The sequence below is a fragment of the Grampus griseus genome (assembly GCF_964374135.1).
Source record: "Grampus griseus genome assembly, chromosome: 8".
In the NCBI taxonomy this organism is placed as follows: Eukaryota; Metazoa; Chordata; class Mammalia; order Artiodactyla; family Delphinidae; genus Grampus; species Grampus griseus.
Genome location: NC_139002.1, coordinates 57,459,718 through 57,483,929, shown reverse-complemented (window position 1 = coordinate 57,483,929; position 24,212 = coordinate 57,459,718). Strand labels below are relative to the sequence as shown.

The window sequence follows — 24,212 nt, the reverse complement described above, 5'->3', positions numbered from 1 at the left end:
TCCTTTCTTCTGGGACTGCTGATGAACCAATCAAGAAATATTTACTGAGTAATGAGCTGTAATATTCATTTAGGGTCAAAGTTGCTTCTAGGGTATGCCATGTATATACATCAAGAATGTGTTCAGTTTGGATAGCCAACTTTATAAACTACACAGTATCTAAGATAATAAAAATTACACAGAAACTCATGCCTATGAAGAGACCTGTTTATTACTGATAACACTTCATTTGGCTAAAACCACACGAAAACCACACACACAAATACTTAAATGCAAATTCTCATAGGCAGTACTTATGATACACCCTGGTGTTTTTGCAAGGAAAAACGAGATGTTGACAGAAACTATTAAAACAAGGGCACAATTCTGAACTACTGCTACACAAAAAAATAAATAATTCTTAACTGCATATATTTTATCTGGCATATTCAATGATGTATACAAAGAGTTTGTTTTAGCCTATAACACAAGGCCTCATCATATACAGATGCAACTCTTGTTTGAGTGGTTCCTGTAAGATATATGATGAATCATAACACTGAACAAAAATATACCAAACAGTATCAAATTAGTTGTGACTCACTTGGAAAGCAGCCCTAGCAGGCTCATAATGGCACTAATACTAATGATATTAAGTCTACACAGACACTTTCTTAGCCTTCTTGGCCAACATCTTGCTTTGAGTGTAAAACACTAGGCCTTACATACAATTTCGAAATAGGAATATGCTCTTCTCTCTCCGAAGAAACGGTATTTAAGGGTGTGCGTGCTTAACAAACTTCAGTACTGAGAATTGTTTTAAAAGCTGAATCAGAAAATGAACGTTTTCGATTGTTTCCTAAACTATTTGTTTCTTTAAAATAAAATCCCATAATTCCTACTGTCACCCATTAAGTACTCTACAACAGGTACTATACTAGGTGGTGTGGAGATGAAAAAATAATAAACCATGATGCTTGCTCTCAGGGAGCTGATAGTCAGGTGCCCCTTCTTAGTCCAGGAATGCCAAAGAATTAAACAGAACAAACTGGCCAACACCTCTGACTATATTACAAGGTTCAGTGGTAACATAACTGTTTCAGGTCACTTCAATTTGGCATGAATACTTTCAAAAGTCAGCTTCTAAAGGGAATATCCTTGGTATGCGTTATGTTTATATTTCTCACACTAGAGTCAGTGCGGTACCCCCAGGGATATGCAGCAACTGAGGGCGGGGGTGGGGGGGAGAAAACTGGGAGCCCATGTGATAAACACGGTGCCTCTTTCTGGCAGCACCAGTTTCCATGAAGACTGAAGGAATCATTTTTATACTAAAACAGTTTTATTATGGAGAATGCAAAATTCACTTACATTTTTAAGAGAGAACACGAAATTTCCTGAGTGGCAGGCTGCTTCTGATTTTGCTCTCAGGCCCCTTCCCCTACACATTCATGCTCCTCTGCTTGAGGATTATGCTGGTGGAAAAATTTGAGAAGCAAACTTTAGATATGTCACTTTGCCCTTATCTTGGTCACTTTACTCATTCTTCTATGTTCTCTTTTTTAAGTACACAATCGTGAATTAACGAACAGATGTCTTAATGAATATAACAGTATGGTGAATATTTAAAGTAACCAATGGTAAACACTAACTTTGTTTCAAACTGGGAGTAAAATCAGGCTGTGTAAAGAGTCAGACAATGAGAGACTCTCTTCTTGCCACTTAGTCTTCTCATGGCTTAGGGTAAGATGCTTTGAGGGACAAATGTGAAAAAAGATTATCTCGGATCTTGTGCTTTGGATGCTCAAAGTACAAGGAAACCTGAAATAGAATGCTAGATCAGTTGACCATTCATTTAGGTTAGTATGACTCTTTCTTCCTCAGTTTCTAGAGCAATTTCAGAAAACAAGTGAATTGTAAAAGGCCATAATAAATTAATATATAGTAGTATCCAGAAAACCAAAAAAGGTTATGCAATAGATTTAAAATTACTTCTTACAATGTCTTAAATATTTTCACAATAATAACAAAATAACCCAAAGTCCATAAACAAAAACAGCTTAGGAATAAGTTTAAAGCATTCTGAACGAATACAGTTAAGATCACTTATCAGTGAGGTAATAGGACAACAGCTTTTCACAGTAACAAAATGTGGGAGGGCACCTAGGGAAAGAGGGAGGTAGAGAGAAAAAAGCATAAAACAAATTTATCCAAGCAGAATTTGGATTTTTCAAGCGTCACAAACATCAGTGGAAAACATCTAAGAGAAATACCAATAGCAGCAGTTTGTAGAACATTTCTCCATTAAACTCCAGCTAATATCTTTGTTGCATCAATTCCAGAAGCAACTTGCTTAAGAAATTGGAAGTCTATTCCCTATATAAAGATATTCCAAAGCATCCAACCTCTTAGAACCTTCTGTCTGCTGAAGTTACAACATCCAAATAACAATAATTTATATTTAAAACAAACCTCTCAACTATCCTATAATGCTATACATTCTTCAAGATGAACAAAATTGTGTTCACGTCTCACTTAATTTGCAGGTTAAATTAAGCAGGTCTTTATACAATGAATAAAGACTGCACTCATGCATCTACTATTCAACATACACAAAAACTATCTTGTGAGCTAAATTCTTCTAGGTATGCAGTGAAACTGAAATGTTATTTTCAGTGCTCTTTATGACATCATCTTTGTTCCAACCTGAGATTTAAAAAAAAAACAGTATTGGAAGGAACCTTAAAAAGCCATTGAGTATACCCCTTTAATTTTAAAATGTTTAATTTTATTAAAAAAAAATCCTTATTTCCTATTATTCTGTCCTTGATGGAGATGGAGAACAGTTTGTCATATTATCAAACTTCCTACTTTGAGTTCTTCAATAAACGATTCAATTAATAACTCAAGAGTTATTAAACTATCTCAACAGCTCTCTCCCCTCCATAGTTAAATGATCTTAATCCTTTGAACTTTTTCTCATGGATCTTATTTCCCAGTCTATATTTCATTCCTTTTTATTTCTGCTATATCCTCCCCTCCCCAGTTCCCATATGATCCTAAAATACAACATCCTAGCAGGAACTGAATCAGTAAGAGAGGTACTTTTTCTCACCTCCTCAAAGGCCTCCCTGGTCTCTTTTTAGTGGTCACTAATAAAGGAAAACAAAAGCATCACTATCTGCTCATCATAATAACAAGTAAACACAAGTAAACAACTTGCCCACAGCCAGTTCACTCCCCACTTTTCGGGTGATAAGTTTGCCCTTCACACGAAGCATTTCCTGTGCCACCTTACTGACCTTTCTATTGTTATTTCTACTGTTTATTTCCAGTGCTTTGATCTTGCCCCATTAATTCTTTCCTTTTCCCCAAAGCTCTAGAAAATACCAGTTTTGATTTACACACTCAATGAGAATGCATTCATTTCCATGATATTATTCATAAACAAAAAGATAAACAATGTAGATCCTAAGGCTGAGACCTACCGGCCAGTACTTCTGTTTCCCTTGGTTGGCTGGGGCTACTGAATTTATTCTGTTAGGCAAGTGTACACCCACTATGTCAAGTTCTTGTTAAATATGCTTAGACAGACTCGAGAGCTTGGCTAGAATCAAATAATTCCCTCAATCTATACACTTCAGGAACATTTGTAAAATTTTGTTAATTTTAACTTTGGATTTTTAAATTTTTGAGATAAGAATCCAAGCCTTAATGACTTTTCACCTTGATTAAGATGACTCAAGTGTTGCATTATATTAAAGCACTCAAAACTGTTCTATTTATAATAGAATGACAGTATGACACGACTTTAGTGATTATGAATGAGCTATTGTATCATTTTAGCTCAACTTTGTTCTTCAGTCACTGAAACACAGATACTAAAACCCAATATACATATTTTTCATATATATATATATATATATATATGTAGCATTGTTCATACCACTTTGTAGATTATAGGCCATTTCCTAAATTACAGTCTACATTCCCAAAAGCAAATAAAGCAAAAAATTCTACACATTTCGTCTTTAGTGCAAAGCCTCTGAAAACAAACTCATTCAGAAATAGTGCTCTACATTTAGCTCTATTATCTACAGTCACACAAGACTCAGCTACAAGAAAGTAAGGAAGGAACAAATTAACAATAGTGCCAATACAATAATTTGAAACTCACATCTGGATTATCTGGATTCAACCAAATGTTAGCTGCAATAAACCAAACCGTGATTTAATAAATATTCTAGTCAGTTCAAATTTTATTTTATTATTATTATTTAGGAAATAAATTCTCTCATACTAGTTATCGCCCATAGGCAATTTGTTTAGTATAATTACGTACATCCAAGGCCTCATTATTGTTACCTCTTAACTATACCACATGTACTAAGTACTCTGTGAGCTATATAGGATAGGATACACTTTAAGAAGATTAAACAACACTTCTCTGTTAACTCTTCTAGAAGATGCAGAATCAACTAAAAATGACCTTCCAAAAAATTTTTTTTTCCACACTAAAAAAGATAAATAGTATTCTTGCGATCAGAAATTCTACAGAAGTCAACAAGATGTTAGGATAAATTGGACTTTAGTTTTATTTATTTATTTATTTATTTATTTATTTATTTATTTATTTATGGCTGTGTTGGGTCTTTGTTGCTGCGCACAGGCTTTCTGTAGTTGTGGTGAGCGGGGGCTACTCTTCGTTGTGGTGCGTGGGCTTCTCATTGCGGTGGCTTCTCTTGTTGTGGAGCACAGGCTCTAGGCATGCGGGCTTCATTAGTTGTGCCTCGTGTGCTCTAGAGCACAGGCTCAGTAGTTGTGACACACGGGCTTAGTTGCTCTGCGGCATGTGGGATCTTCCCGGACCAGGGCTGAAACCCGTGTCCCCTGCATTGGCAGGCGGATTCTTAGCCACTGTGCCACCAGGGAAGTCCTGGACTTTAGTTTTAAAACATGTAATTTTAGTGTTTCATAAGATCTAAAATCTGGATGTTTTATTTCTTAGTAAAATGAGCATCACTTCATGTGATAAAGAAATAAATATACTTGTAAAAATGTAGTTTAAAGGTTAGGCTTTTAAATAAATTCACAGCTCCTTTCTTAGTTTGGATATTTTTCTTTACTTAGAGGTTGTGATAACTGACATAATTCTAACATGAAGATCCTTAACTACAGTTACACTGAGCCTGCTTTTATTGAGATTTTTACCTACATTCATAACACTTTTAAATCAACAAACCTATTTGATATAGAGGGGAAGCACCTATATAGTTTGGAAGATTTTCTTTAACTGTCTGCAAATTAACTGATTAAATTATATTCAATGCAAGAACACTATTTCAATTCAAACCATGCCCTGAGAAGGCACTGAGAAATTTGACAAGAACCAAGCCACTAGGAATGTTGCCACTACTGTTTTATGTTCGGTAAATGTCAGAATTTTAAATACATACAATAAATTTACACTGCACCAAGAGCACCTGAAACAAAGGTGCTGAAACCACATATTGTAACATCTGTTCTAAGCTAGAAATGCTAAATACCTCATTTCAAATACTCTAATTTGTAAGTTAATACCTGTGATGTAACAATGACACTTTTCCACAGTATACTGGGAACAGTGCCATTTTCTTGCCAATTCTATGGATTAATTTCCTTAACTAATTCTACAATTATATAGCATTTATCTGCCTTAAAAAAAAACGTGCTATACACAATTACAAGAATATGGAACTAAGCTTAATCACACTTTACTAAGAAAACTCATTTGTATTGTTTTGTTTCTGTTGAAGGAAGAACGACGTGTTACCATAATTTTTAATGTAATGACTTTTGTTCAAGATTATGAAAAAATTTGAATCATTTCTCTCCAGACCATTTCATTTCAAATGTATACAGTTTGTTTAGTCAGCCAACCAAAAAGAAAGAAAGTAAAAGGAAAAAGATAACTCGGCCAGATGAGACAGAGAGAGAATGCTAACTCGAGTTCAATGCATGAAGTTCTTGGTTGTTCTGTTCCATGGGCCAGTGCAAAGCAATGACGTACTGGTGAACACTACACAGAACGCCAGGTCAGTCCATTTTTCCTGGGCTCAAGAAAATTCTCAATCAAAGCTTCAATGAGTTTCTTCAATTCCTCTTCTAGTAAGGCAGTGTCACTGAGGAAAAAGGTTAAGAGTTTTGAAGTTCTTTATTTTCATAGCCTTAAAACAACTGGTAAACGAAAGAGAAATTCCCTCAGTTAAAACAAAACAAAACAAATCGAGACCAAAGGTGGGAAGAGGGGAATCACACACACAGAAAACACCATTATCACAAACTGAAATTGAACTGCATTAAAAGGAGTTCCTTGGTACGTGAAACATGGATGAGTTATAGTATATCTAAAGATTTCTCCTGAATCAGATAACTTAATGGCTTAGAACACCAATATCAGGTATTAAGATAAAATGGCTTCCTGAGATGTGACTAAAAAAATGAGATGTTTATAAAATAGCAAGTATTCCCTTCAAAGTTATCACCTGAAGAGGTGCCACTGCCCAGAACATTTCTAGGAATGCCTCTTTAAAACTGCCTTCACAGTCATTTTACAAGCTACACAACAAATCAATTTTTTTTACTTTAATAATCAACCTTCATTCTTAACCAAAGATAGCATTATTCAATATGTTTTACTTCACACTCTGCTCTGAATGACTTCAGGAGGTCATTTTTTTCCCCCAAAGGAAATAAAATCTGCTCCTAAACACAAAGATTAGGGAAACAGTAAATAATGTAACTTGGGCTCTGAAGGCAATTCCAAAAAAAATCTCCTTCCCAAATACATATTGATCAATGACAACCTTATAGGAGATACTACTTATGAAAGTTTAAAAAGTTTAAATACCCTCTGAATATATTATTAAAGTCAAGTTAATTTAGTCACAATTTATACTCCTAAAAGGATATTAATTGGCCAGATTAAGTCAAATCATGTTACATGTAGAAAATAAGAATTTGGCAATAAACAAACGACTTGTTGATCAATTCTTTATGTTCATCAAGAGTTAAAGCTCAGGGCTTCCCTGGTGGTGCAGTGGTTGAGAGTCTGCCTGCCGATTCAGGGGATGTGGGTTCGTGCCCCGGTCTGGGAAGATCCCACATGCTGTGAAGCAGCTGGGCCTGTGAGCCATGGCCGCTGAGCCTGCGCGTCCGGAGCCTGTGCTCCGCAACGGGAGAGGCCACAACAGTGAGAGGGCCACATACCGCAAAAAAAAAAAAGAGTTAAAGCTCAGAGAGCCTTCCCAAGAATATAAATTCACTAAAAAATTAAAATTCAGTTCCCAAATAATGCAGCCTCTTTGGAAAAGAGTCTGGCAGTTCCTCAAAAACCTAAACATAGAACTACCATATGACCCAGCAATTCTACTCCTTATATATATATATGATATATACCTAAGTGAAATGAAAATATACATCCACATAAAAACTTGAACACAAACATTTAGAGCACCATTATTCATAATAGCCAAAATGTGGAAATAACCCAAATGTCCATCCTCTGATAAACGGATAAAAAAATATGGTGTATCCATACAGTGGAATATCATTGAGCCATGATAACAAATTTTTTAAAAAAGGAATAAAGTACTGATTCATGCTAACATGGATGAACCTTGAAAACATTATGCTAAGTAAAGATGCCAGTCACTAAGGACCACATATTGCATGATTCCATTTATATGAAATGTCCAGAAGAAGCAAACCTGTAATGACAAATAGTAGATCGGTGGTTGCCTAGGGCTGGGAAGGAGGGGAATGGAGAGTGACTGCGAACGGCTATGGGGTTTCTTTCTGAGGTGATGAAAATGTTCTAAACTTGATTATAGTGATGTTTCCACAACTCTGAATATATTAAGAAACATTGTTGTATACTTTAAATGGCTGAATGTAAATTACACCTCAATACAGCTTTTATATATATATAATATTTAAAAAGTCAATTCTCACCTCTGGTCAGGTGACGCACACATCTCTGCATAATACTTTATCTTTGGTTCTGTCCCACTTGTCCGAAGAGTAGCAACACAGCCATTTTGAAAAGAAAACGTAATCATTTGGCTGTTTTTACTCACAGGCAGCACCTATGCACAAATGCAACAACAGCTCAATTACACTTGGTACCTTTCTTGTTTTCAAGAGTTGTAAAGTACATTCCACTTATATGAGATGTGTAAAGTAGCAAAATTCATAGAAAGAGAAAGTAGGAGCGTGGTTGCCAAGGGCTAGCAGGAGGGGGAAATGGAGACTTGTTTAATGGGTATAGAGTTTCAGTTTAGCAAGATGAAAAAGTTCTGGAGATCGGTTGCACAACAATGTGAATATGGTTAACACTACTGAACTGTACTCTTAAAAATGGTTAAGATGGGGCTTCCCTGGTGGCGCAGTGGTTGAGAATCTGCCTGCCAATGCAGGGGACACGGGTTTGAGCCCTGGTCTGGGAAGATCCCACATGCCGCGGAGCAACTAGGCCCGTGAGCCACAACTACTGAGCCTGCACGTCTGGAGCTTGTGCTCCACAACAAGAGAGGCCGCGACAGTGAGAGGCCCGTGCACCGCGATGAAGAGTGGCCCCCGCTCGCCGCAACTAGAGAAAGCCCACGCACAGAAACGAAGACCCAACACAGCCAAAAATTTAAAAATTTAAAAAAAGGTTAAGATGGTAAATTTTATGTGTTTTTTTAGCTGCAATTAAAAATTTAAAAATATTTTTAAAAGAACTGTAAAATACAAAAGATTACATGCATAATAATTCACAGCTGTACCATTTACTAAACATTTATAATTATACAGGCACTGGATTATATACCTTACACACATGATCTCCAGGCCTCAACAATAATCCTGCAAAGTAAATATTACTGCCAATTTACAGACAAGGCTCAAGGAGAATAAACGACCTGTTCAAGGTAATCAGCTAAGTGGCAGAGCAAGAAGTTTAAGCCAGGTCTATTTGTCCAAACATTAAAAGTCCAAACTGCCTCTACGTTTGCAAAGTGCTTTAGAATTTCAAAGCACTTTCACAGATAGTTTATCAGTAGTCTCCAAAGCAGAGTGCACATATCCTAGAGGACAGGCAAAATAACCCACTGGAGTGCAAAATATGTATCTATTTTTTTTAACCTAAAAGTTAATACATGAAATGAAGCTTTATTGGGGTTTCCCTGGTGGCGCAGTGGTTGCGAGTCCACCTGCCGATGCAGGGGACACGGGTTCGTGCCCCGGTCAGGGAAGATCCCACATGCCGCGGAGCGGCTGGGCCAGTGAGCCATGGCCGCTGAGCCTGTGCGTCCGGAGCCTGTGCTCCATAACGGGAGAGGCCACAACAGTGAGAGGCCCGTGTACCACAAAAAAAAAAAAAAAAAAAAAAAGAAGTGAAGCTTTACTGACATTAAATATATGGATTAACACTGGTACTCTTCCTGGATCACAAATCAGTCTGTGAAGGTATCTCAAGGGACCCATGGCGGTTGTACTAGGGCAGAAGGGTTGACAGTGGTGCCTTCCCTCTAGCGAGCCTGGTCCTCTCCGTGAGATCCCTCTCTCAGTCAGTGGTACTACTAGTTGCTTAAGACAGAGACCTTCCTTCCCTCTTTTCCACTCACAGGCCGTCAACTAGCAAGTCCTGTCAATTCTATCCTTTATTTAACTCAATTTTGTCTGGCTCTCTCCATCACTACTACTACCATTCAGGCTCCCATCATCTCTCATCTGGATTACTGAAACAGCGTACTAACTGATCTCCCTGCCTGGAAGTCTGCCCCTCTCTAACCCACTCACTGCACAGGCCGTTCTTCTTTGCACTCCACACTACAGCTGTAGAGAATTCCTTGTGGTTCTTTGAAAGAAAACATGCCTTCTCACCTCCAGACATAGCACTTGCTGCTCCCTTTGCCTGAAACATCCTCTGTTCCTCCCACATCTGGATAACTCCTACCCAGACTCTAGGACTCAGCTCACAGAAGTCCTCTGCAAAGACTTCTGTAAGCCCCTCAAATCTGAGTAAGGGTCTTTCCTATGCTCTTCCATGGCACCCTTATGTACCCTCAGTAGCCCTTATCATTTTGTAAAGTAACCACTGTTTACTTGACCATTTCCCCACTAGACTCCTGAGTGTAGAAACAGTGTCTTTGTCATTACTGTATTGCCAGTGTGCCTGTGCCTGTAGCAAAGAAGGGTTTTAATAAATGCCTGTTGAACACACAGTTAATGCCAATCTGAAGTTGGAGAAGAAAGAACTCAGGAAGTCTTTGACAGTCACTGTGTGTGACCTTAGGGGATTAACAAATATCTACACTATGAGTCTTACAAAACTGTTGTAAGTATCAGTGGAGAATAGATAGGAAAGCACTTTGAATAACAAATATAAACTTTAAAGGGATTCAAGAGGAAAAAAGCAACACACCAAGAACTATTCTAACCACAGCAACATTAGAGAAATAAAAAGAAGCAAAAAATTTGGTTCTTTTCAATTAGTTTACGAAGACAGAAAAATAGATACACACATATGTGCACACAGAATGACAACTGAGAACCAATTTTTGTTGACTGGATGAAAATACACAAAGGGAATATGGGTAGTATTCTACATAAAAGGCTTGCAGATTTCCCCAAATATATTATGCGCCTAGAAGCTTGAGACAACATCAGAAATTATAAATAGAAATTTAGGCTAATAATTGTAATCATAACAATAACAAAATAAATATAATCAGCAATCTATAGGGCTTTTAAATATTAGTTGAGCACCCACTATGTAGGCAGGAGCTTTGACGGGCATAAAGCTATGTTAGAAATGGATCTGCCATGAACAAGACAATGATAACATAAGATAGAAAGTGATAAATGACAAGAGGAAGGCACAATATATAATGAAACCTCAGGAGGACGATATCGGATTATGGGACCTGGAGGGTATGTGGAGGAGGTGACATCTGCATGAAGTCTTAAAATGGCTAAAGTGTGGATATGCAGCAGTAGGAAGAAAAGGTAGACTGAGGAAAAAGCCTGAGCAAAAATAGAAAAAAAATTTTTAATGTATATATGTAAGAAACTATAAGTTATTCCATCTGGCTGGAGGTATAGGGAATAAAGTTGAAAAAGGAAGTTAAAACTAGAAAGATGAATAGCTTTGAAATTATAAGCATTTATTTATTTATTTATTTTTAGGTGCTAAGATGATTAGGTAAAACATTAAAATTTTTTAAAATTTTAATTAAAAATTTTTTATTAGATTCTTTTCCATTATATGTTATTATAAGATATTGAGTATAGTTCCCTGTGCTATACAGTAGGTCCTTTTTGGTGATCTATTTTACATATAGTAGTGTATATATTTTAATTCCAAACTCCTAATTAATCCCTCCCCCACTTCCCCTTTCATAACCAAAAGTTTGTTTTCTGTCTGTGAGTCTGCTTCTGTTTTGTAATATGCTCATTTGCATAATTTTTTTAGATTCCACATGTAAGTGATATCATATGATAAAATTATGGGCTTTTAGACTTTATTTTCAACATTATTTAGCATCATCACACCTCTCCCCTCCCTCCCTTTCTCTTTATGTCTCTCTCATTCTCCTTCCCGCTCCCCACCCACAAGGGTAGCATACACTTGGGGGAGTGATGAGGACAGGATGGGAGTCAGAGCCAGTTGGTGAACTTACAACTGCTCTGGAGAAAAACAATGGACCCTAGTTTCAAGAAACTCACAGGCTTGACCTTCAACTATTTTACTGTAGTATGAATTATTACAAATTGTTGAAAATTAAAAAAAAATAGGTACTTACTGATTTCTTATTAGGCTGGCTGCTATCATATCCAGTGGTAACATCTCGTATATGCAATATAGCAAATGTCCCACAAAACTTTGGGTATTCTTTTGGAGAATCAAAATTGCGAAGCCTTTCAAATATACTTTTGATGGTAGTTGGATCATAACACAAGAAATACGAAGTTTTTGAAATATGATAACCATATCTGCACAGAGATTTAAAGTGTTAAAATCAGATTTCAACTCACTCTTTCAAAAAGTATGTATTAAAGATAAGCCTATTACAGTGTTATGTAGAAAGTGGCAGTCCTTAATGCAGACAATTTTAGTACTTTTTAAAAAGGAATGACTATTCCTCAAAAATAAATTTAGAAGGTTAAAAGTAGCACCAAAAAAATAAAAAAATTAGAATGCCAAATTCCTAATAGTAGAACTTACTTTTCATAAACCTTAATCAGTTGTTGTTTCAATGTTATATTCATGGTTTCCAGGTAAGATGCCATCTCAGCAACAACAACGGCTGCACTCACCCCATCCTTATCCAAAACTGAAGTTCCACACAGAAAACCTAAGAATTAAAAACATAAAAAGAAGGAAAACATAAGCCTATATATAATTTCAATAGTTTTACATTTCTTCAGAAGGACGAATGAATTTAAAAGCCTAGTAATAAATGAAACCCACCTATACTGAAGGTATTTAGGGGACCTTTAAGGTCTTTTTTTTTTTTTTCCTGATGAGAAACGTATCTACACATTTCGGAGTTCACGGTGGTTTCTTTTTAACTCAAAATGCAAAACCAGATGACAAAAACTCCTCTGTACAGAATTAACTATATTTTAAAAAATGCTCTCATTCAAATTTCAAATATTTTAATATTTACTACATACCAATAGACTCTTCAAATGCAAAAAGGACTTCTTTCCCATTTTCCAGGAGGTCTTTTATCCTACTTCCAATCCATTTAAAACCTGGTAACGTTTCCTGAAATGCAGAGGAGGCTATTCTAGTTAAGTGACTCTCTCATAAAAATACATATTAGAGAAAAGCCTGTCACTAAATGCACATAACACTTCCATAGTGATCTTCTGTTATGGTCTTCACCACAAAGATTTATATAGTGGTAAACATATAGTCATAAAGGGCATGGATACACACACTGTTGTGACTGATGACCTACCATTTTATCAAGCACAGAAATAGGAGATGTAATCCACCAAATATAATCCAATAAGTGGTGATGCATATAGTCACAAAGTAACACAAATACACACATATATTATGATCATCTGCTATTTATCAAGCACTGTAACAGGTGCTTTACATTATTATCTTTTTTAATGCTCACAAAAACTCTGTTGCTGAAACAGAGGCTCAGAGGTTCAGTAAATTTGCCCAAGATTACACTGCATATAAGAGATGGAGCCAGGATTCAATTACACGGCTTCTTAGAAATTGTCCTTTAAGCTGTATTATAATCACTAATATAAAAGTGCCTATGAAGGTTGTAATTTAGTCCATCTGAGTAATCAAAGGCATTAAAGCTTTTTAATGATACACTTTTAACATTATCACAACAAATACTTGAACCAAGTGTACTTTTACCATAACAGCATGGCCCAAATAAAACCATCAAAAAATGACTAAGTCCTTCTTTGGAAATTAGATTTGAGGACTTTTCATCTGATGAACTACTGTTCATTTTAAAGACATGAACTCTTTTAGAGTCAATAGAAAGAGCATGTAATACACAGTGACTCTGGAGCTCTCCATTACTAATTTAAGATTTCTCATTCACCTCTCTACCTCCTCACTGGGAAAAAAAAAAGCCAAAAATCTCTTTAGCACCCCATCCCCAACAAAAACAAGGAGGCACATTTATAAATAGGTCTTTAGAATCATGTTCTTTTTTCTCTTTTGTGTTCATTATATATTTTTCTTCCTACAAGGAAAAGGTTAACATTAGAGTAATTCAGAATTTTAGGTTTGAATAAATTTTCAATTTCTTCTGTTTTGCTATTTGTACTTTAGAAAGCCAGAGACTGGAAGTTCTATTTCATTAAGGAAGGTTCAATTTTCTTTTAGTTAGCCAATTAGTGTTAAGACCTGTAGCTTGATTGTGGCTCAAGAAAAGTGCCCAGAGGTGACTTTTTCACTGATATTTGGCAAAGTTGGCAGAGGAAAAGTAACTTAATTGGCATCAGTCCCAGTAGCTATAAAAGTGGTCAGTTTAACTGCTCGAGGCTCACAAAGGTTAATGATCTGTGCTGAGAGAGAGTCATTATTTGTTTTTTGGATGTAGAATCACTGGGTCTTAATTTGCAATCTAGGAGACTATTTAAAGTTTCTTAAGACTGAACTTGAAGAGCCTAAACATGCAGTCAATGACACCTACAATTTTTTGGAGTGGAGTTTATGTGATTGATGAGGTCACTCGGAGCCAGATTTTCTCAGTATGAAAGCCAGATACTGTTGTATGGAATAGTAAACATTAAAGCAATTTTTAAAGAACGTCCTATCTTAGTTTCAGAAACTCACATACAGGATGAATTTGGCTCAAGGTTACTAAACAATCAAAAAGATTAAGAAAGTGTTAACAGAATTAGAAAAAAAGCGGGGATTAGAAATGAAATCAATAAAAGTCAGTTTTGGTGGGAAGATGGCTTTAATTTATAGAGATAGGTTTAGAAAAGGAGCACAGAGATATTATCTATTCTTACTTCAAAGTGAAATCCTTCTTTTAGTGCAATTGCCTTCAAAATTTTGGAAGAGACTGTGGTGGCTAACATATAAATGTTCTTCACATCAGTATTTCTTGATTTATTTTTCTTCCAGCAATCAAACATCCACCACCCAAACAAAGCTGCCAACTCATTCCCTGTGAAAACTTTCCAATCACCACTGTAGAGAGAATGAAAATTCAAGTCAAGACCTTTATAACTTCTCATTAAAACTCCTTGACCCCAGGACCTACAAATTACCATCATTCACACAGGAAAACCCAAAAACTACTGTATGGGATTTTTGAGAAAACATTTACTACTACGTCTCTAACTGACCAGGGAGAGCTTAGGGTAGGAATGGCAGCAAAGTACTTTGAAAAATTATTATGCTGTTACGTTTATTTTCTTACTTAATGAGAAATATGTTATAATATGATGTCCTCTTTATGGAAAGACATTTGTCACCACATTATAATGGCAAAAATACACAGCAACCAAAAGCACCGTGATTAGGAAATGATTACACTAATAAAGCAATCTGTTGGGATACTATGCCAGTTTAAAAATGAATATTTTAAACAATATTTAAGGACAGAGAAAAATGCTCACAGTACAATATTAAGTGGAAATAATCAAGATACAAAACTATATATAGTATGATTACAATTTTATAAAAAACAAATATATCTTAAATATTTGCATAGAGAAAACATAGGGAGGAAATGTCAAAATATCAACCTAGGTGGTTATCTCTGGATAGTAGGCTTACGGGAGATTTGTTTTCTTATTTTTTTTTTAATTATTTCCAATGAGCCTATAAGACTTAAAATCAAAAACTATTTTTCAAAGTTTAAGCTTTTAATCAAATAAGAGGTTCTACTTACTTCTCCTGAAGTTCTGCCACTGCCAGTCGGTCTGCATCAGGATCTGTGGCTAGCACTATCCGGGCATTTTCTTTCTCTGCCAGTCTCAAAGAAAGTTCCTGAAATGGTGACCCAAAAAGCTGGATTGCATTGAAGATGTTAAATTCAATGTAATATTCCTAAATGTGGGCACTATGTTAGTGATATGAATTCTAGAAGGAACATAGTTTGGCTAACTTGTTTTTTATACTTTATTTTACTGAAGTATAGTTGATTTACAATGCTGCATTGATTTCTGCTGTACAGCAAAGTGATTCAGTTATACATATATATACAGTTGTTTTCATATTCTTTTCCATTATGGTTTATCACAGGATATTGAATATAGTCCCCTGTGCTATACAATAGGACCTTGTTGTTTATCCATTCTATATGTAATAGTCTGCATCTGCTAATCTAGTTTGGCTAAATTTAAAATAAGCCTAGAAGTAGGGAAATCCACCATAGAGATTTCAAACAAAACAGAATATATGGCTCTAATATAATTTAAAAGATGTAAACTAAAGTGGTTTTTGCTTTTGTAAGTAATCTTTGAATTGTCAAAGAGTTCTGGCTATATGATAAAGTTTAATACACGAATAATAATTTAAATGTAGAAAAAATATACCAGCACAGATTCCCCTTCTTCAGGATTTGGGCATTTAACAGTAGAAAAGTCTGGATCAGGATCTTTTTGTTCTGGTACTGGAATTGGAGGCTTAAAACCAAATACTTGAAAAGCCAACTGCACATAGTCATGTCCAACTCCATGAAAAGATGTATGTACAAATTTCAAGGTGGTTTTTGAGTTTAATTCCCTGTAAAGGAAAATATCATTCAGTCCGTATCATAAAACTCACTACTTGTGGTATAATTAAAATAATCTAGAGAAAAAGTTAAAATTTATTTTGCTAGAATAAGAAAAATATACTCAACAAGCCATGATATTTTCTAAAAATAGTGTTAGCTATTTATGGAATAGTTACAGAAATATAGAAATAGGTAAGGAAAAATCAAATTTTAGAGGAAATTTCCTTACCTTATATAGAATGAATACATCTATTCAGCTATAATTTTTAACAGCTTTATTGAGAGGTAATTAATATACTATAAATTCATCCATCTATAGTATACAATTGAATGGCTTTCACTATATTCACAGAGTTGTTCAACCATTACCGTAATCAATTTTAGAACATTCTCATTACCCACCAAAAAACTCCATACCCCATAGCCACCACACCCTAATCCTCCCATTTTTCCCAGCCATAGGTAGCGCTAAATACACTTTCTCTTTCTATCTCTATAGATTTGCCTACACTGGACATTTCATACCAATGTAACCATACAACATGTGGTCCTTTGTGACTGGCTTACTTCACTTAGCCTGTTTTTAAAGTTTATCCATGTTGTAGTATGCAACGGTACTTCATTTCTTTTCACTGCTGAATAATATTTCATAGTATGGATACACTACATTTTATTTATCCATTCATCAGTTAATGAGTATTTGAATGTTTGTGTTGTTTCTACTTTTTAACTATTATGAATAGTAGTATTTAGCGATAATTTTAATATAAGGAATAGTCAACACATTTTTATCCCCATTGCTTTCTCTTATCTGTTAATCTTATGCTAAGGTAATATTATCCTATATTCCCACTTGGATACCTGTAAAAACAGATCTTTTTCAGATCTTCCATGTATCTCCTACAAATGTCCTGCAGAGGATCTCTCTTCAGTGGGCTGGTATCCACTAAATTATCATTCCAGGAACCATTCCAGGGTTCCACACATTCTTCTATACATTTCAGAATTTCTTTATCATGAGGAGATGTGATCTGAGCACCGTTTTCCCAATAAACCTAGATGATAGGTAAACACAGCTATAATTACTTGAAATGTTGGCCATATGTTTTCTTAGCTACAGTAGAGATATTTGACTTTAAAAAGAAGCATACCTGGACTTCCCTGGTGGTGCAGTGGTTAAGAATCCACCTGCCAATGCAGGGGACACGGGTTCAAGCCCTGGTCCGGGAAGATCCCACGTGCCGCGGAGCAACTAAGCCCATGCACAACAACTACTGAGCCTGTGCTCTAGAGCCCGCGAGCCACAACTACTGAGCCCGCGTGCCACAACCACTGAAGCCTGCACACCTAGAGCCCATGTTCCGCAACAAGTGAGGCCACCGCAGTGAGAAGCCCGCGCGCGGCAACAAAGACCCAATGCAGCCAAAAATAAATAAATTTATTAAAAAAAAAAAGAAGCATACCAAATTAATCAAGTAGAAAATGTCAACACTGGATTAACTTAATAAATACCTAAGGATATTGATAGTAATGATTCCACAGGGACTTTTCAATAAAATGATCCGGTATTATTTTCTCATTTATAAGTATACTAATAATAACAATACAAGTAAAATATAATCGCGGCATCATTATGACAATGCTAAAATATGCACATACCATAATGTACAATCATAATCTTAGATCTATAGCTAAATATATACTAAAGAAGATCTAAGAAACCATGGAGTATCCATGAAACTTGATGCTATGAAATTTTAGCATTATAAAATGGTCCTGTTATATGATAAAGAAGAAATTATTTTTCAGATATAAATTAAAGTAGAATTTATGTCACACTAAATAAAGTCTATTCCAGGAAAGACACTTAACATGCTAATTATTCCATACACATTTCAGTATATGTATTTTCAGTATTTAATGAAAATACATTTCATTAAGTTGTCAGTTTGTCAAGTAGCCTGATCAACAAGACAGTAGGAACAGTTAACAAAAAAGCAAGAAAATGTATTTCTATAATTCACAGGCTCTCAAGGTTAGAAGGGACTCTGCTTAGAGAATATCTATACCAACTTCTCCCATGTATTTGACATGAATCCCTTCTACTGCATCCTGAATGAAGGAGAGAAGAATACTTTTGAATATATGCTATGTACAAAACTCTGTACCAAGCAATATGGTAGACTGCATGACCTAAAAATTCTCACTCTGTAAACACCTCAAAATGCTAGATAAAGTAGAAAAAGTATTATCTAAAATATACAGCTTGGTTCATAAGAAGGAAAGGGAAAACTCCAGGCAGTGGGGAAAAAAGGAAAGAATGGAAAACCAGAGTGATAAAGTTGCGGGCTGACGCTGTGGCCACCTGGGGTTTGGGAACTGTTCGTTTATCTGGCTCCTGAGTTTTTTTTTTTTTTTTTTTATATCGGCTCCTGAGTTTTAATGCCCATGTGGAAGGTAGAGAATTGGAACTGAGATGCCCCTCTTAATGGAAATGTAGAACAGAAAAAGTTCTGCCCACTATTATTGAAAGATGATGAGGAAGCATGTCTGTTTCTTCCTAAGTTCTGGGTGATGAAAAAATTTCAAATCTGAGATCTAAATTGACACAGAAATTGCTCCCAGTCAGTGAAACTCCTGTGTTTCCTGCAGAAATTTAAAAAACAAAACCAAAAATTGCTCTTAAGCGATGCTCCCACATTCCAAACAACCAACAAGATTCTGTCCATAGGCCCTGAAAGCTCTTTATGAAAATTTATATAACATGAGAAAAAAACGTCTTGGCCTTTCTCCCTGCCTTGTATGTGAATGTGATGCCTAGAGGAACAGCAACACATATAATGGCCATGCTTGAAGAAAAGGCCAAAAAAACTGCAGAGGTGCCAGACCCGACAACGCTGAGCTACAGAACCATGCCAGCAGCCACATACTTCTAGATTTTTTGTTATGTGAGAAAAATAAATTCCTATCAGCTTAACCCACTTTTGTGGGTTTTCTGAACCTGCAGCAGAAAGTATCCCTACCTGATTTAGTAACAGAAAAATCCATGCCACAAAATATACCCAGGAATAAACTTAAAAAGAAATGTAAAAGATAAAAAAATCTTTAAAATGTTACTGAAGGGGCTTCCCTGGTGGCGCAGTGGTTGAGAATCTGCCTACTAATGCAGGGGACACAGGTTTGAGCCCTGGTCTGGGAAGATCCCACATGCCGCGGAGCGACTAGGCCCATGAGCCACAACTACTGAGCCTGCGCATCTGGAGCCTGTGCCCCGCAACAAGAGAGGCCGCGATAGTGAGAGGCCAGCGCACTGCGATGAAGAGTGGCCCCTGCTTGCCACAACTAGAGGAAGCCCTTGCACAGAAACAAAGACCCAACACTGCCAAAAATAAATAAATAAATAAATAAATAAATAAATAAAATGTTACTGAAGGGTCTAAAAGAAGTCTTGGAAGAATAGAAAGATACATTCTGTTCTTGAATAAAGAGACTCAATAATATGACAAAAATATTGAATCTCCCTAAATTAATGTACAAGTGAAATATGATACCAATAAAAATGTCAAAATAATTTTTCCAGATGGAAAAAAAATACCATAATACCATGCATGGAAAAATATCATAAATAAAGTCAAAAGGCAAATGATAATATGGGGGAAAAATATCTGAAAAACAGATGACCAAGAGCTACTTTGGAGTTCCTACAAATCAACAAGGAAAAGAGCAACTACCCAAGAAAAAAATGGGCAAAACCTTAAACAGACTTTTCAGGAAAGGGAACACAAATATCATATAAATGCATGAAAAGAAGCTCAACCTTACTCATAAGACAGGTACAGATTAAACATAACATTTCCACATATCTGATTGGCAAAGATGAAAAAGTTTGATAATACAATAATGTACCGTGGGGGATAAAGACCTTCATATTGGTGGTGAGAGTATCAACTAGAACCACTACCTTGAATAGAGAATGACAAATTTTATTTCATAGTCCCTTTGACTCAGAAGTTTCACATCTAGAAATTTATTTTATAGCTCAGCAGGGCCACAGAAATATAATGTGAGCCACAACGCACGTCATATTTACATTACATTCTTTTATTGTATTAACTGTCCGAAATCTGGTGTGTATTTTACACTTACAGCACATCTCAATTCAGACTAGTCATATTTTAAGTGTTCGATAGCCATAGGTAGCTGGTGGCTATCAGCTTGGACAGTGCAGCTATAGATAAGAATAAAAACAATAGATAACATTTATTATTTACTGGAGCCAGACACAATACTAAGCATTTTTCATGCACTATCTCCCTTAATCCTTACTCTCACCCTATGATGCTGGTTCTATTATTATTCTCAGTTTGTAGATGGAGAAACTAAAGCACAGAGAAATTAAGTAACTTGCCTTAGGTTACAAAGCTTCTGAGTGGCAGAGGGCAGAGATAGGTTTCAAACCCACCCCCATAATTCTTTTTTTTTTTTTTTTGCTGTTACGCGGGCCTCTCACTGCTGTGGCCTCTCCCGTTGCGGAGCACAGGCTCCGGACGCGCAGGCTCAGCGGCCATGGCTCACGGGCCCAGCCGCTCCACGGCATGTGGGATCTTCCCAGACCGGGGCATGAACCCGTGTCCCCTGCATCGGCAGGCGGACTCTCAACCACTGCGCCACCAGGGAAGCCCCACCCCATAATTCTCTTAACTGCTATTCCATATTGACTCTGTAAGTCTACTTGTACATATGAACAAAGATGTATGTAGAATAACATTCACTGTAGCACTGCTTGTAGGCAGCAGATCAGAAACAAATGAAATATTCATCAACAGAGGACTGGTTAAATAAATTACGACTTATCTATATAGGTTTTTAAAGATGAATGAGGCAAACCTATCTATCTATAGATGGACTGATGTAGAAAATGATCTCTAAGGCTGTTTCACACTGTTGTGTGAAAAAACCAAGGTGCAGAACACTATATATAGTGCCCTGCCATTTATGGGGAAAAAAAAAAGAGGAGTGACCAGTACGTGATTGGTCATGATTACACGTGCATAGACTCTCTGGAAGGAAACCAAAACCAGAAACAGTATTTGCTTCTGAAAAGGGATACTAGGGGAAGAGGGTGGGAGAAATACTCCTTATTGTTTAACTTTTTACACTGGTTTAACTTTCATACTTTTTACCTTGTGCTTATATTGAATACTTTAAGAAAACAAATCTTTGAGGGTCTACTATGTGACAAGTATGTTCAATAGCAGTAAATATCAAAACAAAGTCCCTCCACCCATGAGCTTATATTGGGGAATGGGGTGGGGACAGTCAAACAAACAAGTCAATAAACAAACAAGATAATTCATCGTAAAGAAAGCAGGTAATTACAGATAGTGATAAGTTTTGTGAAGGAAATAAGATGAAGAGAAGGTCACTGAGGGAAGCCATTTCAGATAAGGTGGCCAGGGAAGGTCTTTTCACGGAAACAACATCTGGGCAGGAGCCTTGAAGGATGAAAATAAGCAAATCTGCAAGATTTGGGGAAGAGAAATCCAAGCAGAGGAACAAACAAAAGGCTCAGAGTGGGAAAAGGGCTTGGTATACAGAAAGAGCTGGAGGAATGGAAAGGAGCTGCAGTGTGACTGGGACGTACTGAGCATAGGAGAAGAATGAATGAAACAAGGTGGAAGAGGCAGGCAGGAGACAGTCCTGTAAGCCCCAGGGTAAGCAGTTTGGGTTTAGCAGGAAAGTTAACATGGCCTGTTTATATTTTAAAAGATCATCTGGCTGCTTGGTGAAGAATGGACTGCAGGGGAGAAAAATGGAAGCAGGGAAGAGACCAGCTAAGATGCTGTAGTTCAGGCAAAGACAACAGTGGTTTAGAACAGTGAAGGTAGAAGGTACTGGCAGAAGTAAACATATTCTACATATATGTGGATGTATATGTAGATACATATGTATCTCAAATTATACATACATATACATTTGGATGTATATGTACAATTTGTAGAACCTGTTAGTAAATTAATGTCAGGAGTAATCAAGAATGAATTTTGGTTTTTGTTTAGGTGGGTGGTAGTGTGAATTTATAGAGATGGGTAAGACTGGGGGAGGAACACATTTGGGTGTATATGTGGCAGGTCTGGGGGGAATCAAGACCACTGTTTCAGAGACACTAATTTTGAGATGTCCATTAGGCATCCCAACAGATATTAAGTTGGCAGCTGGATTCAGGAGTCTTATGCTCAGAGGAGAGATCTGGGTTCTTAGCTCTCTTTGACAGTTGACCTCTCCCTCCTTGCAACTCCCTTGCCTCTTTCGCTTTTATCATACGAGCCTCTTCCGGTCTTTGTCCTATCTCCAGCTCCTCTTCTTTCTCCCTTCACTTGAAGTTGATATTCCCTAGGGTTCCATTCTTGACCTCTTTTTCTAACCTACACTGTCTCTGGGCTGCTCATCCAAATAAAGAATTTCCAAATATTCTTATATGCTCTAATACAATATGTACGGTGATCCCCAAATCTGTAACTTCAGCGCAGATTTCTCCCCTGAGCAACAGATCTACTTATTCAACTGCCTACAGGTCATTGCTGCCTGTTTGACCCACAAATCCCTCAGACTTAATTATGTCCAAAACTAATTAATTATGATTCTTCCCTGCCTCTATAAATGGTAACACTACCCATTTAGCTGGCCAGGGCCAAAATCTTAGATTAGGATTAAATATTCTTTTCCCCAGTAAAACAGAGCTTAGTGTGCCTGGAGTATCCCTACACAAGATGAAAAAAGAATATAAGATCATGGACTCGTCAGCTAGGAGCCCCAAACACTGGTTCAATACTGTGCCATATCTTCTGTTTGCCCCTCCAGAGCCACTCTTCACCCTTCCCCACCCTGCTTTCTGCCATGAAGCCTGACACATCAAATAGATCCTGTGGCCAATAGGGAGTCCCAGCAGAAGGTTGGAGGGAGAGGAGAATGAGGTCAAGATACTATTCCTCCGGCTCTCTTCCATCAAACTCCCATTTATTCTTTAAGTTCTTGGTACAAAATGCCTTTATTTCTGAAATGGTAGAGAGGGTGGATTTGGGATGGGTTGGGGAAATCAAAGGCAGTAAGATATCAGAAGTAAAAAGACCATTGAAGAGACTTTTGTAATAGTACATATTGAAACGTAATAAGGGCCATTAGGGATACACTTTCTCTGAGGGGTAGCCTCAATGTTTTTATCTTTCTGTTCCCAATGTCTAACCCTGCTCCTCACTGTAGAAAATATACTCAGCACATATTATTTAAATAAAATAAGAACTATGAAATGACCAAAGATAAGGAATCCAAGGTTTACCTTGTATCCATTGTCTTCTTTGCGGTTGTGAGATGCAGTAATCATCACACCTGCAACTGCTTTGAGCTCCTGGACTGCATATGGCTAAAAAAACAATAGCAATAAATATTTGTTTCTTAGCTACTCATACATTTGACATAAGAATAACTTTGATTAAATAACTGGAAAAGACATTAAGATATAAATAGCCTAAAACCTCAATAATCAACTCCAGGTTCCTTGGGTGGGATATAACTAAAGCCACCTAAATATTAGGTCATCAATAACCACCTAACTGTTAGACTGAATGGTTTTGTTCCCCCTCTAGTCTCATTTAACTTAGTCCTATAATTATTTTGTTCATTTAACAAATATTTAACAAACACCTATTATATGCCAGATACTCCACAAGACTCTGGAGATATGAGAGGGGAATATAATCATAAAATATTAGACCTGGAAGTAAATTTAAGAAATCATCTAATGTATCATATTTTACACACTGTATACTGTTTATCCAACATTATATAATCATAAGGGAGAATATATAAGAGAAGAACTTAGGTCTCTTGCCTTCCAATTTGAAGATCTTTACATATACTCTGTGGCCTCTATAGCATATAAAGGTCAATTTACCATCTCTCCCAAAGTTAATTCCCAGGTTGAATTTC

The 24,212-nt window shown here is 36.5% G+C and overlaps 1 protein-coding gene across 1 annotated transcript in view; it reads right to left on the bottom strand.

Annotated features, from left to right (window-relative positions):
• Positions 1 to 954: 954 nt before the first annotated feature.
• PGM2L1 (phosphoglucomutase 2 like 1) overlaps positions 955 to 24,212 on the bottom strand; it is a 70,143-nt gene continuing 46,885 nt past the window's right edge. Inside the window, exons 5-14 of the mRNA XM_082661095.1 lie at positions 23,563 to 23,646; positions 17,088 to 17,281; positions 16,045 to 16,234; positions 15,399 to 15,496; positions 14,512 to 14,692; positions 12,682 to 12,775; positions 12,230 to 12,359; positions 11,808 to 11,997; positions 7,972 to 8,105; positions 955 to 6,140 (exon numbers count right to left, since the gene is read on the bottom strand). Of these exons, the coding sequence (XP_082517221.1) occupies positions 6,038 to 6,140; positions 7,972 to 8,105; positions 11,808 to 11,997; positions 12,230 to 12,359; positions 12,682 to 12,775; positions 14,512 to 14,692; positions 15,399 to 15,496; positions 16,045 to 16,234; positions 17,088 to 17,281; positions 23,563 to 23,646 (1,398 nt within the window). The 3' untranslated portion in view covers positions 955 to 6,037. The remainder of the gene's footprint in view (positions 6,141 to 7,971; positions 8,106 to 11,807; positions 11,998 to 12,229; positions 12,360 to 12,681; positions 12,776 to 14,511; positions 14,693 to 15,398; positions 15,497 to 16,044; positions 16,235 to 17,087; positions 17,282 to 23,562; positions 23,647 to 24,212) is intronic.